General features: G+C 45.8%; 1 protein-coding gene across 1 annotated transcript in view; it reads left to right on the plus strand.

Annotated features, from left to right (window-relative positions):
* Positions 1-18769, plus strand: part of PKDCC (protein kinase domain containing, cytoplasmic) — a 43154-nt gene that overhangs the window by 15803 nt on the left and 8582 nt on the right. The window contains exons 2-5 of the mRNA XM_081186018.1: positions 3989-4111; positions 5477-5748; positions 8573-8652; positions 9848-9955. Coding sequence (XP_081042144.1) covers positions 3989-4111; positions 5477-5748; positions 8573-8652; positions 9848-9955 — 583 coding nt within the window. The remainder of the gene's footprint in view (positions 1-3988; positions 4112-5476; positions 5749-8572; positions 8653-9847; positions 9956-18769) is intronic.

Consider the following 18769-nt stretch of genomic DNA (forward strand, 5'->3'; position numbering starts at 1 on the left):
GAGGCAGGGACTGGCTCTTCCAGTGAGCTCCACGGCAGAGTGGGGATTCGAACCCTGAGTCTCCCAGGTCCCAGTCTCGGGGTTTGTTTCATTTGGGGGAAGAAAGCGGAGGGGTTAAGTCAAAGCATTTGTGGATGTAGCAGGCTTTAAGGTTGGTTTGGAAGAGAATTCCGAGGGGAATTCCAGGCATTTGGAGCAGCGAGGGAGAGTGGTCAGAGGCGGTAACTAGAGCAGAACACCTCCATGCAGTGCCGGGTTGGATTATAGGAAAAATGCCTTTCTGTGAATTATTCTGCACTTGCATCATCCTTGCTACATAGAAGCTGGCTTTTAACTGTTTCTCTTTTTGGAACATTTTGTCCCTCCCTCCTCCTCCTCCTCTCTGGGCATAGAAAAGCAACACTTTTGCTAAGGCCTTTTCTTGGCATGTGTTCTTTTCGACAAATCCAGCTTTGGAAATCTCAATTAAGCCAGAAAGGGTTTTCTGTTTGTCTATCTCTACCCATTGACGGCAGCTTGCTAGGGGTCTTTTATTTTGTGTTTCGAACATGTCGGGTTTTGTGTCCTGTCTGACCTTTGGCTTCTGTTTGGGCAGGGGGCGCGTCTGAAAAAGGGTTCGTTTTCGTCGCCGTAATTTGTTGTTCTCCCCCACCTCCAAAAGAAATCTGAAGGAGCGGGAAAGGCCTGGCTAGTGGTGCAGCGGTAAAATGTGGCAGATACACACTGCTTGGATGTGCCCAAGGAAGAATTAGATGGGTGGGAGAAGCCCTGAATCGGATGCAACAGAAAGAGGTGGAAATGAAACCTATAGTGGTTAAAGTGAGGTTGAGAGGCCAGAATTTGAACCCCCACTCAGCCATGAAGCTCACTCAGCCTAACCTACCTCACAGGGTTGTTGTGTGCAGGTAAAATGAGGGATAAAGAATTGTGTTTTCCACCTTGAGCTCATTGAAGGAAAGGGTGGGGGAATATACATGCAATAATAATTACATTAATAAGGGGGAGCGAGCGAGCGAGCGAGATGCAGGTTTGCAAGCTTCACCCCCTGGAATTTGGCCCTTGGCGGAATACGCCCAACAAAATGCAGCCCCCTCCAGAGCAAAGGTTGGCAATCTGGGGTCTGGGGTCACTGCAAACGGTGCACAGTTCCAAAGGATTTTGCTGCCTTCACCTTGTTGTAACAAGTAGCGTTTGGCATTGAAAACTGCTACTGGTAGGAATCACTGGAATTAATGGCCAGTCTTCATGCTGTTATATGTAGGCCTCCATCTCAGAACTGGCATCACTTTTAATTTGTCTTGGTGGACTCCAGGCAATTTCTCAACACAGCTCCCACTGCTGATGTTCTTCTTTTTCCCCACCTGAAAGGCCAGCTGCCTCCTGCTTCTGTTTGACTTTTGCTTCTTTCCCGCTTGCTTGGCCTTAACACTCCCTTCCCAGTTCTCTGCCCAAGAAATTAAGGTGTAAGAAAACTGCCACAAGTACAGATCTGATGCCAAAGTGTCTATTGCTGGTTTCAGTTTCCTCCCCCCACCCCCGCTTTTAACATTCCCATTTGTCCTATGCTCCCTTTCCTAAAAGCAGTGTTTTGATGTGCAAAGGCACTTATTTCAGACAAGGAGTAATTACTTCATACAACCATACATTTTTTGAAAGGCTCGGTTTCCCCAGACAATGACAGATCTCTGGCATAGGGTTGCAAGAGTCAAAGCTGGTGAACGTTCTTTCACACATTTTAAAGCAGCAGTAAGTCCTGTGCAGACTTACCTGGGAATAAGTTCCACTGGAAACATTTGATTCTGAGTAAGACATCTAAGTAAGACATGGGTGGCGCTGTGGGTTAAACCACAGAGCCTAGGACTTGCCGATCAGAAGGTTGGGGGTTCGAATCCCCGTGACTGGGTAAGCTCCCGTTGCTCGGTCCCTGCTCTTGCCAACCTAGCAGTTTGCAAGCATGTCAAAGTGCATGTAGATAAATAGGTACCGTTCTGGCGGGAAGGTAAACGGCATTTCCGTGCACTGCTCTGGTTAGCCAGAAGCGGCTTAGTCATGCTGGCCACATGACCCGGAAGCTGTACGCCGGCTCCCTCGGCCAATAAAGCGAGATGAGCGCCGCAGTCCCAGAGTCGGTCACGACTGGACCTAATGGTCAGGGGTCCCCTTTACCTTTACCAAGACATCTATAGCAGGGGTGGCTAACCTTTTTTTCAAACTGGGTACCACCTTGAAACTTGATCAGTCCTCCAAAGGGCTGTGTGTCAAAATGTGTGTGGTCAAAGTGTAAAAGTAGCTAGGGCAATTTTTAAAAAAGAAAAAGGGGGGGGGGTGAGAAACAAACAAACAAAAAAATCCCCTTTGTATAGCATTGCATGGTAAAATTCTCTTGCTATGACAGAAGGAAAGATTGTGGCAACTTCTCCTTTCCTTCCTCTCCCTGGTTCTATTGGCAATCTCCTCCAGTACAGTGGTGCCTCGGGTTAAGTACTTAATTCGTTCCGGAGGTCCGTTCTTAACCTGAAACTGTTCTTAACCTGAAGCACCACTTTAGCTAATGGGGCCTCCCACTGCTGCCGCGCCGCCGGAGCACAATTTCTGTTCTCACCCTGAAGCAAAGTTCTTAACCTGAAGCACTATTTCTGGGTTAGCGGAGTCTGTAACCTGAAGTGTCTGTAACCCGAGGTACCACTGCACTGTACTGTGTAATTGCTCAGAAGTGTAAATAGGCCAGACTGCATTGAAATATCTAAATTAGGGGTGGCTTATACATGGGCCAATTCTGACTCCCCACTTTTTTGTGCACTCCCAAGACATCCCCTCTCAGTAATTTTTTTAAAAATGGCTGCTCCCGTGGGTCCCATGTTGGAATCAATATCCCCCATGCCCTGCGCAAGAGAGAGGTATTGCCAGGCTTGGCAAAATCCTGAGGTTTAGGGGACCCCCACAACAGCTCAGTGGGACCTGAGCATGTTCAGTGGTCCCAGAATGCTATCTGAGTGTTGAGGGAGGCATAGGAAACCAAGGAAGGGGGATGAGCTGAACTGAACAGGAAGCCCTGCGCACTGCAAGATTTTGTTGTGGGTCCCACTTGTTTCATATTATGTTGGCAAACGGTACCAGGGACCTAACTTTTGAAAAGGTAGGATATAACCGTTTTTAGAAAATAAATGCTGATCTTCTCATTGAGGAATTTCAAATACACTTCTGAACAAACCCCAGGGTTTCTTGACATGTTGTTTGGAAAGAAAAAAAAAAAAAAAGCAAAACACTACTGATCTAAGAGGAATCCTTTATAAATTATTTGCTGTTGAAGATTTTTCCCCTCCTGTATTATAACAGTGCATGAACACAGCACAGGTTTTATTTCAGTGTTTATTTTCTTTAGTTTATTTTCTAAAAATATATCAATCAATAAATTTTGTGACTTGTCTGTCAAGCTGCATTTGGGGTGCGGGTGCGGATTCATTGATGTAGTCCAGCCTTCCCCAAACTTTACCTTCCAGATGTTTGGGACTACAACTCCCATCAGTTCCAGACAGCACAGCTGACTGAGAGTTGTAGCCCAAAACATCTGGAGGCTGAAGGCCCTGAACTAATGTGCTGGGTATTGCCTAACATGTGGAAAGGTCTCCCCTCTAGATGCAGCCTGTAAGCTGGTGGTGCTTATCTTCCACCTGTAAAAAACCTCCCAGCATCTAAGTACTTAAAATTTCTAAACTAGCCTTCACTCCATCCTCCTTGAGATACTAGCTTTCTGCTTGTGGGGGCGCTTTTGGGTAGCAGCAGTTTTAAGCAAACAACCCCCCTTCCTTCTGCCTAAACTGAAGTATACCAAAAGACCAAAAGAGTCATACTGTCAGGTGAGTCCCTCTTAGTCTCTAATACACACCAGAGGGGGAGTTCAATGCACTGATGATATATATTTTTTAAAAAGCATGCTTAATGTTCAAATAATGTACTAATGCCTTCTTTCCCCCATCCACATTTGCAGCTTCACGGATATTGTTACCAAGACAGCAATGACATCGCAGACACCCTGACTGCCATCACAGAACTGGGCTCACCCCTGGAGATGATTCAGCTTTTACAGATTTCCTGGGAGGACAGGTTTCGCGTAAGTAGAGTTTCAAAGCTGCAATTTGAAGAGGCATTAACCGTTGGTGGAGGTTTCAGAATATGGGTGCAGAGTGGAGCAGGATCCCCAAGACCAGTGCAAGACAGCTGGCAGCTGAATCTCACTTTGCCCCCTGTGGCAGGATAACATCACTGCACCTGAGGAAGCATGATAGTTTGGGGTGGCTGGGACAGACCATGAAGCATACAGAGCTGTGTCTTCCAACAGAGGGAAAGTGGCCTTAGGGGGAATAGACCAGAGACTGCCAATTGCCCCCTTCCCCCTCGCATTGGCTGTCTGAGGCAGTTGTCTCACTTTGACCATCGGCCAGCTCTGAGGATCACATCTGCTGTCTCAAAACCATCTCAAAAGCAGCTGGTTGGGTGAAGTGGCAGAACTAACTCTGCTGGGCCCTCTCCTATACTGGTGGTCTGTGGTGGGCTTATGTGACAATGGCAAGCGGCAGCACTGTGATCAGCATGAAGCAACTTTGAGCTCCCGCAGTGGTGCGTTCCAGATGGTGAGGACTCCAGTCCCCATGTTTCCTGACCATTGACCATGCTGGCTCTGGTGCATTGTAGTCGAAAATGTCTGAAGGGTACTCCTTTGGCTTCACCTGCCCTTGGGTGATGCTGTGTTGTGGGCAATTTTAATTGCAGCTCCTAGCCACCTGATATAGAGGGTTGAGGGCAAGTGTCAGCACAGCAAGGGGGCCACATGGAGCCCCACTAGCTGCCTGAGGATGCTGTGTCCTGATGCTGCTTCTGGTTGCCTCCAAAGCTCAAGCCCAGGGTTTCCCAAACTTGGGTCTCCTGCTGCTTTAGGACTACAACTCCCATCATCTTTAGCTAGCAGGTCAGGGATGATGGGCACTGTAGTCCAAATACAGCTGGTGACTCAAGTTTGCGAAACCCTGCTCTAGCCCTACAGATGCTGCTGGGGTCCCCAGCCCCTCATCAGCCCTAGCTAGCATAGCCAGTGGTCAGGGATGATGGGAGCTGTAGTACAACGATATATGGAACACAACTGGCTCTTCACTCCTCCAGTAAGCCAAGCCAGAGATGGGATTTGCAATGGGTCTTGCAATGGTGTGCTGGCTTTCCGAAGATTAATGTGTGCACCTATGTGGTAAACCTACATTTTCCCCTGGGACATCTAAGGGGACAAACCTATGTGCTGAAGACCAGGGGAAATGATGGAGAAATCCTCTTGTGTGTGCGCTTGGCTCTTGTAACCACCCAATCTGTTTCTAATGATGAAAGGGCTGTTGTCTTTCTTTTTCATGCTCTGCAACAATAAACAGATCCTTCTAGGACGGCCTTGTTAGGGAAGCCAGGCGTGACAACGTGGCTCTTGTTGTTTCAGATCTGCTTCAGCTTAGTTCAGCTTCTGCATTATCTGGCCCACTCTCCCCTTGGCTCCGTGACTCTCTTGGATTTCCGACCCCGGCAGTTTGTGATTGTGGACGGAGAGCTCAAGGTGACGGATCTGGATGACGCCAGCATCGAGGAGGCCTCCTGCACGAGCAGCAGGGACTGTTTCATGGAGTTCCCGGCAAGAAACTTCAGCCTGCCTTGTTCTCTTGAGGGCAAATGCCAAAGTATGAATGAGAAGAGGAATCTTTACAATGCCTACAGGTATTGAAGCAGCTGGAAATGAATGGCTATGGGCTGTCAGGAGTGGGAAACATTTGGTTCCCCCCTGTTGAGGTTCACATTTCCTTGGGAGTGTTGGGATCCACCTCCAGAGCCCTTCTGAATATTAGAGATGGTTTCAGGAGTGGGGAACCCTACCATAGGCTACATTCCCTATGTGGCCCTCCAGGTGTTGCTGAATAACAACTCCCATCATCCCTGCCCATTGATTGTTAGGGTTGATGGGAGCTGTAGCTGAGCAACACCTGGAGGACCAAGGTTCCCCACTCTTGCCTTAGGGCCTGCATGCTGACAGTGAGCAACACCAGATCCCAAAGTGGGCAGGACTGCCTAGTGCATCCTCTCTTTTTCTGTGCTATCTCATCTCTCACCCTCTGTGCCACCTTCCACCATCCTGTCCGTTTCAGCTTCATCCGTCTCCAGGGTAATGTTGCACCCTGGGCTCACTATCTGACTCACTATGGAGCAGTCATATTCCCTTTTCGGTCTCCCCACTTTCTCACCTACTTTCTTACACACATAGGCACCAACTCTGTGGGGCTGATGACAGCTCAACTGTCCAAAGGATGCAGACTGAGCTCCCCCGACTCTTGAGGGCCCGGTCGCAGTAATGGTGGGCCTTGTGGCCTCCTCCCGACACACGTGATGTCACACGCACAGTGACAAGCTCTCCCTTATTTCCCATGAAACTCTGCCTCTGCTCACACAAAACACAAAAGAGAATGAGACCCTGAAAAAACAGTGGCCTGGAGAGGCCTACAGTGTCTGGTGGGCTGCATGAAATTAGGATAGTGGGTGAAACTTCCTCATGAGTTATTTTCTACTTGATTATCCAGAAGGACCACATTTGGAAGGGATGTCTTTAAAGACACGCAGCAAACATAGTCTGGCTCTGAAGGCCAAATAAATGCTAAATTTAAAGTGTTACATTACTCACACTTTCTCCAAAAACACGCTCAAGATGTTTGTTTTGAAGAAAAATCAGCTGCAGGGCAACATACTCCCAACATACTGCAACATACTCCCAACTCGAAGTAGGGAACAGCAACAGATTCTTGCTGAAAAAAATCCCCCCTTAGCTTTTTGCTTCTGAAGGTGAAGTTTGCCACAAACTGTACATTTTGCAGGGGCGGGGAGTAGCAACTGGGTGATTTTCAGCAGTGAGCAATTGGGTCCATGTTCTGGACATGAGCCCAGCAGCTGATTTTTCTTGAAAATATTTTTTTTAAAGCATTTTGTTTTAAAGTGTGAGCAGTGCAAAGTGTAGTTTGGCCTTGACTCTCTATGGTTCATTTGGTGATCAGGATTCTATGTTTACTCCCCATGTGTCTTCTTGTTCTCAAGGCATGGTTTGAAGGCATGCGATGTAGCATTCTACTGAAGCTAAGCATGTCTAGGTCTGTCAGTCCCTTCGGTGGGAGACTGCCTGGGAACCCTATAAAATAAAGCAACTCTTTATAGTGTGGCTCATACAAAACCACTCATCAGAGCTGAGAAGGACTTTTAACTTTAACCCTGCTCCGTATTCTATCTGCAAACCAACGAATCTTATATTAATTCTTTCCTATGACTTCATTTAACACACATGCAGCAAGTGTTTTTATTTTCTCCCCCAGGTGTGAGCGACTTTTTTATATGACTGACAGCAGGATCTATGCATGCAGAGAAAATGTTATTTATTACTTTTTAGGACAGGCGTAAGGACAGGGCAGCATCCATTGAAAGTCCTATTTATGTTACCAGTCTGCCCATGACCTAATAATTTATGTCTCATGGGTCTGTTTATACTGTCCATCTTGTTAAAAGTCACTCTGAAAAAGAGACTTGATAGACTGCAATGGTAGTATGGGATTGGCAGAAGAAATTCAAATTTCATATCCCTTGATAAATCATGCCATTGTGGTTTAAAATTTTTAGTTTTCTGGTAAGTTTTGCCATTTCTGTATATTCCAAAAGTTTTTGTATCCATTCTTCTTTTGGAGTCTAGTTGATTCTGCTTAACATTACTTGCACCCCATCTTGAGACTATTATAAGCTCCAGACTTTCAGCTTACAAATCTTGCTCAACTTTTCCTATTCAACCCACAAGTTTGATTAACATCAAGCCTCCAGAAAAGTTCTGGACAACTCAAAAAAGTTTAATTGCTACTTAGTGACATTTTGACAATAGAGTTATTGCCTGACTTTAGAGCCTTTGTGTAGCAAATTATGCAGAGCCACTAATGAAAATAGGCTCATTTAAAAAAGAGAGAAGGGGGAAAAAACAACTATTCTGAGGCATTGTAACTCAAATTCTAACAATGTGAATTGGAATTATAAACCAAATTCTGTCGACTGAATTCTGCGCCTTACATAAATTGTGTCATATGTCCAATACTTTTGCTGGGAAGCACTGGAAAATATTAGTGGTTTGATGTCAATCTGGCTGGTTGCTTTTTGGGATTGGACACGTAAAAGACGTTTTGAATTTACAGTCCTTAAATAAATAAAAAGCCTTGTCCAAGCAGAGGTAGACAGCTTTACAAATAGATCAGCTTCATGGTGTGTGTGTGTTTTTACTTCAAATCTCTACATTAATAAAGTATTTACAGGTAGTTAGTTACAAGGTGGCCTTCTCCAAAGCAGCTCTGTCTATGCTTCCCCCAGCAGCTGTGTGAATATAGCCCCAGCTCTATATTTAATTATAGAATATGGTTCTATTTCCTGCATAGCTCAGAGACTAGTAAATTACTGGAATTTTATTATTCATTTATGATGTCCTGCGGTTACTAAACTCGCAAAACTAACAACTTTCCCTTCTTTGTAGGTTTTTCTTTACTTATCTTCTGCCGCACAGTGCCCCTTCATCCCTGAGACCGTTGCTCGATGCGATTGTCAATGCTACAGGTAAGAAACGTGTCATGATCTCCATTGGATTAAACTGAAAGTTTCCCTTCTCTCCAGCATTCTGCATCCCGCTGTGGCCAATCCGACGCCCTTCCTCTGTCAGAACACCAGAACTCATGGGCATCCTATGAAGCTGATCGCTAGAAGATCCAGGACAGAGAAAATGGATCTTGCTCCTACAGGAAGCACAGTGATGGCTACCAACCTGGAAGACTTTAAAAGAGGATTAGACGCCTTTGTGGAGGATAAGGCTATCATGAGTGGCTATGAACCATGATGGCTGTGCTCTCCTTGGTTGGAGGCATTAATGCTTCTGAATACCAGTTGCTGGAAATGACAGGATGGGGAGAGCACTGTGGTGCTCAGATCCCGCTTTGTGGCCATGGACATCTGGTTGGCCACTGGCCTGATCCATCAGAGTTGTTCCTGTGTTCAAGAAGTCTGGATGCAGGATTTGAAGGCAATACAGTGGTACCTCGGGTTACAAACACCTCAGGTTACAAACACTTCGGGTTACAGACTCCGCTAACCCGGAAGTAGTACCTCGGGCTAAGAACTTTACCTCAGAATGAGAACAGAAATCGTGCGGCGGCAGCAGGAGGCCCCATTAGCTAAAGTGGTACCTCAGGTTAAGAATGGTTTCAGGTTAAGAACGGACCTCCGGAATGAATTAAGTTCGTAACCAGAGGTACCACTGTACAGTGGACGCTCGGGTTGTGAATGTGACCCGTGAGGGATGCACATTCACAACCCGCAGCGTTCGCAACCTGCAGCGGCACATCTGCGCATGCGCTACCGCCGAAACCCAGAAGTAACCCGTTCCGGTACTTCTGGGTTTCAGTGGGTGCATAACCCAAAAAAACGCGACCTGAAGCGGCTGTAACCTGAGGTATGACTGTAGATAGGTCTATCATCCCCCAGCAACTGGAATGCAGTGGGGGGAATGTGAAAGTTAAGAACATAGGAAGAGTCTGCCAGGGCCCCCCCATTTGCTGCTCCTTGGAGAAAGACAGAAGTGTGATTAATAATAGTTTCATTGGTTCTCCCTTGCTACCCCATCTATTGCTCCTGAATTCTGTCATTTTGCCCTCTATTAGCCTCCACAAGGAAGCTACACCTCGCCTGTCTAAAGCTCCCCTAGCTGTTGCTGTACACCAGGTTTCTTTCTGTCTCTAAGCTGTTTCCCTTGTTATAGGAGAACTTCAGTGGGGAATAGACGAGACGGCTGCTCAGCTTGAAAGAGTTTTGCATTTATACAAGAGTGGTGTGTACCTCAAGAATTCTACACGGACACCCCGGTCAGGTAAAGTATCACTACCTGGGGGCCAGCAAATTAGTCTTGACTCAGGATTGCTGCATGCTGCCTGGTTGTTTTGTTGCAGTCCCACATGGATCTTGATGGAGGGTGAGAATTCAAAGCAGTGCCACGTTTTGGTCTTCTTCTTCTTTGGCGATCACTCGTAGCCAAGTAAGATTGTCTTCCATGAACACAGTCTTAACAGTGAGTTCATAAGTGACTGTGGAGACCAATTCTGGATCCACACGTCCTTTCACAGTGGGGACATAGGTTTCCAGGTAGGAGTTGATCCGCTTAGCTCGTTTCTCCCTTTTGTCCTGAGTTTGAGTGTCTTCAAAGTCCATGACACCTTTGGTAAAGGCTCTTCTCCAGTTGGAGCGCTCGCAGGCCAGTGTTTACCAGCTGTCTGTGTTTATACCACATTTTTTAAGATTTGCCTTGAGAGAGTCTTTAAACCTCTTTTGTTGACCACCAGCATTACGCTTTCCATTTTTAAGTTCGGAATAGAGTACAGTGGTGCCTTGCAAGATGAAAAGAATCCGTTCTGTGATTCTCTTCGTCTAGCGGTTTTTTCGTCTTGCGAAGCAAGCCCATTGACGGATTAGCGGATTAGCGCTATTAGCGGCTTTTAGCAGCTTTTAGCGGCTTATCTGCTGATCGGATCAGCTGATAAGCGGCTTAGCGGCTTAGAAAAAGGGGGGGGGAGGAAAAAAACCCAGCAGGAACTCGCAAGACATTGTCGTCTTGCGAAGCAAGCCCATAGGAAATTCATTTTGCGAAGCACCTCCAAAACGGAAAACTCTTTCGTCTAGTGAGTTTTCCGTCTTGCGAGGCATTCGTCTTGCGGGGCACCACTGTAGTTGTTCTGGAAGACAATAATCAGGCATCCAAACAACATGACCGGTCCAACGAAGTTGATGTTGAAGAATCATTGTTTCGACACTGGTGATATTTGCTTCTTCTAGTACACCTTCTGGTAGCTCACTGACAGCTCAGGGGTGGGGTTGGTGTCATTGAATTTGGGGTGTCAGACTCCTAACGGTGATTGAGCATCAATCTGTCTGTGTCTTTTTATCCTGGCTTGAGGTCTCTTGGCTATCATATGGGTAGCAGAACTATAGAAGTATTATCAAGTAGCATCCAGGTAGCCAGATGATCTCCCAACCACCCTGTGGGTAGGTTTTGTGTATGGCTAAGGACCAGAGGGATGAACAAAGTAGAAATTTCAGTGAGGGGACAGTTGTGGGAGTAGTTCCAATCCTGGTTGTTGGGTTGAAACCACCCCTTAGGCTAAAAGCAAAAGTCCAGACTTCTTGACTGGGTTTCCATTCGGTTCCATAATTACTTAGGGAGGAGATGAGGCTTGCCATTGTGGACAGCTCCAGGGTCAACATCTCAGTAAGAAACTGGCAGGAAAGGTTGGTACAGGTGCTCCTTTAACTTTTCACATTTTGCCGTTTTCCATCATGCACTTTGCTGAGTGACAGTGTCAACACAGCCCAATTGCATTTCAGCTGCACAATCCATCCTTTGTTGGGAGAGTGCCAGGATGCTGGGAATTATTCTGGGGTGTCTGCTGAATCCAGTTTTAACAGCACCATTAGAATAGTACAAGGTTCTGCAGAACACCCTAACAGAAACAGTGCGTTGGCCTGCTAAGATGGAGCAAAGCTATGCTGACATTCAGCTGGAGTAACATCTATTCAGACTTAGTTTTTATTTCTCGGGAGCTCATGTAACAGCAACTTGTTAGCATCCAACTACCTCTGCTTTGGCATTGGCTGAGATCCATTTTGTTTAGAAACCATTACAATAGTTCTCTCTAAACTGCCAGAAGAGGCTGGGCTTTAAATCACAATAGTTTTTAATTATCTGCACATTTCATCCCTGGTCCAGACTCCTACCTGGTATCATGTAGGCTATCCCATCTATTTCAGTGACAGCAGCAAATCTGCCTTTCCTGTTCAACACTCGAATCCCCTCTGCTGCTGCTGGACTGAAGGTTCTTTATCAATGTATAGGTAAAAATGTTTAGAATAGCCTCGCGATTGAGCCTGAACTGTTTCCCAAAGCCTTTTCCCATGCCCAGTTAGTAAGGGAAAGTGTCAGTGGAAAAGCAACTTCATGAAAGTTCTTGTCAATCTGAGCTTTCCCATAAATAAACGTTAACAAGATAAATCTTGGTCATGTTACAGAAGGACTTGGGTCTTAAGCTTTCACTGTGCTTTGGTTGTAAAACTTTTTATAGTGCCGTAAATTATATTCTACTTTGGACTGCACTTTAGTGACACAGAAACAAAGCATGTGTGTGTGTGTGTGTGTGTGTTGCGGGGGGGGGGGAGGGGAACGGGACATTAATAGTCATGTGTGTTTTCCCTAATCGTAAATCACCCCATTATTGAAGTTTGTTATCTGGATGCTGGGCTATTTAAAATGATGCTGAATTCAAGAATACTTCTACAGGTGTTTTTTAAATGCAGGTTGCAATAAACCCTGAAACAAAACAAAACAAAACAAAACAAAACAAAACAAAACAAAACAAAACAAAACAAAAAAGACTGTAAACAGGGAGGGCTAGTGGATCAAAATATAAACTACCTGCCTTTGAATATATTTATAGGTGGCACAACAACTAGAAACAAATATTCCAATTTTTAGAAACAAGGGTTCCAGTTCTTTAATTTGCTTATTCCCATATTTACTCTTGACAGTATCAACAGGAGTAAAATGGCTTCTGAGTAGCTTTTATGTATATTTATTTAGAAAATGGCTATGCCAATACTGCTTCCATTTGGAAAATTCATCTCCCTGATATTAATGGGCAGTATCTGCAGTGGCGTAGTGTGGGGGGTGCAGGGGGGGCCGGCCACACCGGGTGCAACATCTGGGGGTTAGGGGGTGCAAATCCACGGGTTAGGGGGCGCAAATCCACGGGTTTGGGGGTGCAAATTACTTGCCTTGCCCCGGGTGCTGACAACCCACGCTACGCCACTGAGTATCTGAAGACATACTTCCAAGCATTTGGGAAACTTTTCTGTTTGTGACTGACGTTGCATCCTGGTCATGCTTGCAGGATTCTCATAGCCAACTGGGTGGTGACTGTGAGAACAGGATCAGGGACTATCCAGCAGGCTCATGTTCTTTGGATCTCATAGAGCAGAGGTTTTCAACCTTTTTGAGTCCACGGCTCCCTTGATCAACTGCATTCTCTCTGCAGCACCCCTGTGGGCCTCAGGAGCCCAGTTATGTCACCCCTTGCCTGCAGAGCCGGTAGCCCCTCACCCTTTTTCGAACACCCTCCCTCAGGGAGTGTTCCCTCATACTCCTCTTCTCTTCTATCTCCTTGGGAGTCCTCTGGTCAGTTGCTGTTGCCGTCCCTGATCTCTGAGCTGGGTCCCCCAAGAGAGGTGCCTTCCTTATAGCCAGGCCTGCTGCAATAAATAGTTGCGCAAGCCTTTGGCAGGCAGAAGCATGAGAGGACATCAGAGGACAAAGGGAAGGGGAAAGAGGCACAGAGGCCAGTGTTTCCCGCAGCACCCCTGACCAGCATTCAAGGCACCCCAGGGTGCCACAGGACACTGGTTGAAAATGACTCTCATAGTGGCATCCTGTAACAGGAAAAGGAGGAGAGAGGTTTTCGTCGATTACCTCTTCCCTCTGTAACGCTCTCACTGCTACAGATGCTGTTTTAAAAGTCTTTTTACTCTTGACTCCAGAGCATCGGTTCTCAACCTGTGGGTCCCCAGATGTTGTTGGACTACAACTCCCATCATCCCTGAGCTCTGGCCTTGCTAGCTAGGGATGATGGGAGTTGTAGTCCAACAACATCTGGGGGACCCACAGGTTGAGAACTGCTGCTCCAGAGGAAGCTAGGAGCTGTAAATAGGATGGCCGCGTGTCCTGGTTCACAGAAAGAGGGCAGTCCTCTGTTTTGAGGCAGCCACTGTTTGAAGGGCTGTTTGGTGCAAGTCCACCTTGAAGATGGAATTCGTAAGAAAGGAGAGCTGGGAGGACCTTGAAGTTGCCCATCCACACCTTGCCAGCAAACTGAGCAGGCCACCTGGTCACAATCCTTTCCATTATGCTGAGATGCATTGTATTTCTAGTTACATGATTTATGAATTTGTATTTAGGCCTATCGGTTAGCATATGTAACTTCTATGCAAATCCTTGCCCTCCATATTGGCACCGCCTCAGCGGCTCCCCTAGCTATAATGCTGTGCCAATTTGCAAATAAGTTCTAATCACTTCCACTTCTCTCTTTGGACCCTGCCTTTGGTATTTAATTTGCCATTACAACAGATGGGTGGCGGCAGGGAGAGTAAAGCGATTTCTTTGTCAAGGCTCCCCGTTGCTGCAGCTGTGTCCCTGGACCAGGGCATATTGGCAGGTGATAAATAGAAAAGGAGACTGGGCAGCTTTCCAACTGGTAGCTACAGTTGGTAGTAAAACACACATACACACACACACACCCAATTGGGCTGCTGCGGCTGAAATAAATGGCCATTAGGACTGATTAAATTCAGGTGGAGGGTGACTCGAGCAAGCTAAAAAGACGAAACCGCAACCTGTTTTCCCTAATTTATATTAAATTGTCGTCCCAGAGCGTATGCTTGCAACCCGAGTCTGGGGAGAGGCTGGCATGCCTGTCTGAGCGCAGAGAGCCAAGGTGGCTTTTGGTTTACCAGTAAGAAGGGAGAGAGACTGTTGCACCGTGATGGGGTGCAGCAGGGCTTGCAAAAGGCACTAAGTCCAGCCCCCAGCAATACCAGTTAAAAGCAGATGATGAGAAAGGTGTCTCTGCCTCCAGGTGTGTGTGTGGGGGGGGAAACTGTTTTTTCTACGGGGGGGGGGGGCTCAGTCTCTTGAGACTAATCTGTTGGAGGCCACATGACAGTGGAGGATGTGGCTGGAACCAATGGTGGAAGAAGAAAAATATAACAACAACAACAACAACAACAACAACAACAACAACAACAACAACAACAACAACTTTTTATTTGTACCCTGCCCATCTGGCTGGGTTTCCCCAGCCACTCTGGGCGGCTTCCAACAAAGATTAAAAATACATTAAAATGTCAGACATTAAAAACTTCCCTGAACAGGACAGCCTTCAGATGTCTTCTAAATGTCAGGTAGTTCCACAGGGCAGGTGCCACTACCGAGAAGGCCCTCTGCCTGGTTCCCTGTAGCTTTGCTTCTCGCAATGAGGGAACCACCAGAAGGCCCTCGGTGCTGGACCTCAGCGTCCGGGCAGAAAGATGGGGGTGGAGACGCACCTTCAGGTATCTCACTGCTGCTATCCCCACCCCCCACCAATAAGTTCAAAACTCTTAATTTGTCCTGAGAACTAGCTCACACCCTCCAACATTTCTCCGATGGAAATAGGGAGTCCTATTTAACAACACAACAATAATTTGTTATTTATTTATACATCTGACTGGGTTGCCCCAGCCACTCTTGGTGGCTTCAAGCATATTGAAAAACATAATAAAATGTTAAACATTGAAAAAAAACTTCCCTTTACAGGGCTGCCTTTAGATGTCTTCTAAAGGTTGTATAGTTACTTGTCTCCTTGTCTCGGGGGTCCCATAACTCCATACCCTCCAACATTTCTCTGATGAAAATAGGGATGCCCTAAGGAAAAGCGGGACATTCCGGGATCCAATCAAAACCCAGGACGACTTCTGCAAATCCAGGACTGACCCAGGAAAATAGGAACACTTGGAGGGTCTGCTAGCTAAGAAAATGGAAACTATCGAGAAATTGGAGGGCAGATTTTGGCACTGCGAGAGTACCCTCACTTCATTGACTGTCTTGTGAACTTTACAATAATAGTTTTAAGCAGAAATAAGAGTTTGGGATTAGTATGATGAGTACATTGTAATCTCTATAATGTGACATTATAGTGGTAGCTTTAACCCATGCCATGCCAAACACTCTCTCTCTCTCTGTGTGTGTGTAGCTGAATGTGTGAATTTATTGCCACTGTTATAGTATTAGGCAGGTTATTTATAGGTTTTTAACGCCATTAGTCTGGAAATTGAGCAGAACTTTGACCTTTTTATGATGTGAGTTGCTACAAGGAGCCTTCAAATTCCATGGACACCATTTAAGCAGGTTTCAAGTTTTGGCGAGACAAAACAATCCTGGCTTGAACCAAACCTTTCTAAGTGGGGTGATTGTGGTGGAATTCCTAAATTTAGTTCTGAGTACATTGAATAGAAATAAGGCCTGTGTCACCAAATGGCATCCTATTACCAGGAGTTTTTTTTTTTTTTGGGGTGTGTGTGTGTGAAATAATAGTAGTAGTAGAAGAAGAAAATATGGTGTAGGTTTATTAAATTTATGTATTGCTTCCCACTAATAAAGTCCTGAAGCAATTTAGAACCAAGTAAAAATATAATGTTGAAATCACTAAACATATTTAAAACAGATTTAACAATGCAATACCAAATCATTGGTCTTGCCCAAAGGCCTGTGAAAAGAAAATAATTTTTTTGCTGGTGCCAGAATGCTGACAAGGGTGAAGCCAGGTGGGTCTCCTTGGAGGAGAGCAAACCAGGAGTCAGCAAACTTTTTCAGCAGGGGACTGTCCACTGTCCCTCAGACCTTGTGGGGTGCTGGACTATATATTGAAAAAGAAAAAAAGAACGAATTCCTATGCCCCACAAATAACCCAGAGATGCATTTTAAATAAAAGGACACATTCTACTCATGTAAAAACACGCTGACCGTACGTGGGAAAATAGGGACACTTGGAAGGTCTGTAACTCCTGTAGTAGAGTTTATACATACCCCCTCCCCAAATGCCCACTCACATTGCTGGATTTAGATGAAACCACAGACAGGAAGACCACATATTCCACCGCCCAGAGTCCATGTGCCGTGGCACCTGTCGCTATGGCAACAGCCAGGTCGGAGCAGGAAGTGTGGATTGTGAAGAGCGGCCCAATTTAGTCCTTTGGTGGTCCAGTCTGAACCTACTTATCTCCTTTAATTGCATGTACAAACCCCACACAAAGGATCCCTGTTCAATTTTTCTGTATACTTTAAATACCCATGCGACTATAGTATAGTCCTCCAAGGCCTGAGAGGCACACTTGCCATAGGTTTCTAGTGATATTTATGAGTTCGTCATAAAGCTCTTGTTTCAAATGGGCCTAATTCTTAAGAAGCCATTACAGCCAGCATCTCTTTCTCTTTGTCTAATAGTTTGCATCCATCTGTGCTGTGCGTCAAGGCTTCTAGCACGTGCTGACGGGTTTATGGATCCCCTGGGCCTTGTCTTCCAGCCTGCATAGTGCGTTTTGGGTGTGTGTGTGTGTTTCTTCCATTGGCTGGCCTGCTCTCCACTCGCTTCTTCTGTTCCTCTCTGGCAAGGCAAAGCAAAGCAAAACAGAGGACAAATAATGTTGCGTTCTTTTCCTCCACCGGGTGTTCTGCCAATTGTCAGCCGGTGTGGTCCATTTGACAGAGTACTGGACTTTAACCTGACTTCAGACCTTCGTTCAGCCATGAACTCAGTGGGTGGGCTTTGGCACATCATTCTAGTGGGGAATGATACAGGCCCAACTTAGAAAGTTGCTGAAGCAACAATGAGCAGGTACCTCACAGATTCTTAAGGCTGTTGTGGTCCCCCACTTCAGTGAGGGACAGGATATTCCAGAGCAGTGCTACTGAGCTTGATTTTGTTGGATGACACTGTGATGGAGACTTATCTCACCTCTGTGATATTTGAAAGTAGCTTTTCAAAAAGCTTTTGAGAAAGTCCCGCAAGTCAGCTTAGCAGTCATGGAATAAGAGGAGAGGTCTTGTTAGGACCAGGAACTGATTAAGAAACAGGAAGCGGAGAGCAGGGAAAAATGGACAGTACAATAAAAAAACAACTGCAAATATATTTAGAATAAAACAGTGCAAGATTCAAAATAGGCACCCATACTCGAGAGACCCATTAATCCAGTTGAGAAAAAGTGCTGGAACAAAAATGTCATCAGTAGTTTTCCAGAAAGTGCAGATAGTTCCTGTCATATCACAACAGGGAAATAGAAAGTGAAGTCCCCTAAGGATTGCTGTTGAGACCTGTGGTTTTTAACTTGTTCGTTAATAAACTAGAGTTTTGCGTACTCACTTGGACGTACCTGCTTTTTGCCTTAAGCAACTAGGGATGTTGCTATCCACAAAGCTAATTTTAAAAATTAGTAATTGCTCTTCAGTTCAAACTGCAAATTTAGGATTTTGAATTGAATAGGTACAGTTGGTTCTCAATCAGAATGCATTCCAGGAGTCCGTTCGACTCTTGGAACCGGTCAAAAATCAAGGCACGGCTTCCGACTGGCTGCAGGAGCATCCTGCCGTCAAATCAGATATTCAGCTTCCAAAAATCATTCAAAAACCGGAACACTCACCTCCGGGTTTTGATCGTTCAGGAGCCGATTTGTTTGGGAGCCGAGGCATTTGAGATCCAAGGTACGACTATATAGGTAAAAGTCCAAAAAATCACTGGTGAATACCAGTGATTTAAAGGGGAAGGGTCACAGTTCAGTGATGGCGCATGCTTTGTGTACAAAATTTCCCCAGTTCAAACCCTGGCATCTGGTGAGGCTGAAACCTTGGAGACCTGCCACGACTCCTTGTAGATAATACTGATCTATTTTACATATTCCATTTCATTTATCTGGGCTCTCCTTCCATCCTGGAACCCAAGGTGATTCACCTATGGTTCTGAATCAGTCCAGACCTAGCCCTGTTTAGCTTCAGCAAAGTGGTGGCCTCATGGGACTTCAGTTCATCCCCTGGAACCAATTGTCTGGTTTGGTA

Source organism: Podarcis bocagei (genome assembly GCF_964188305.1).
Source record: "Podarcis bocagei genome assembly, chromosome: 3".
Classification (NCBI taxonomy): Eukaryota; Metazoa; Chordata; class Lepidosauria; order Squamata; family Lacertidae; genus Podarcis; species Podarcis bocagei.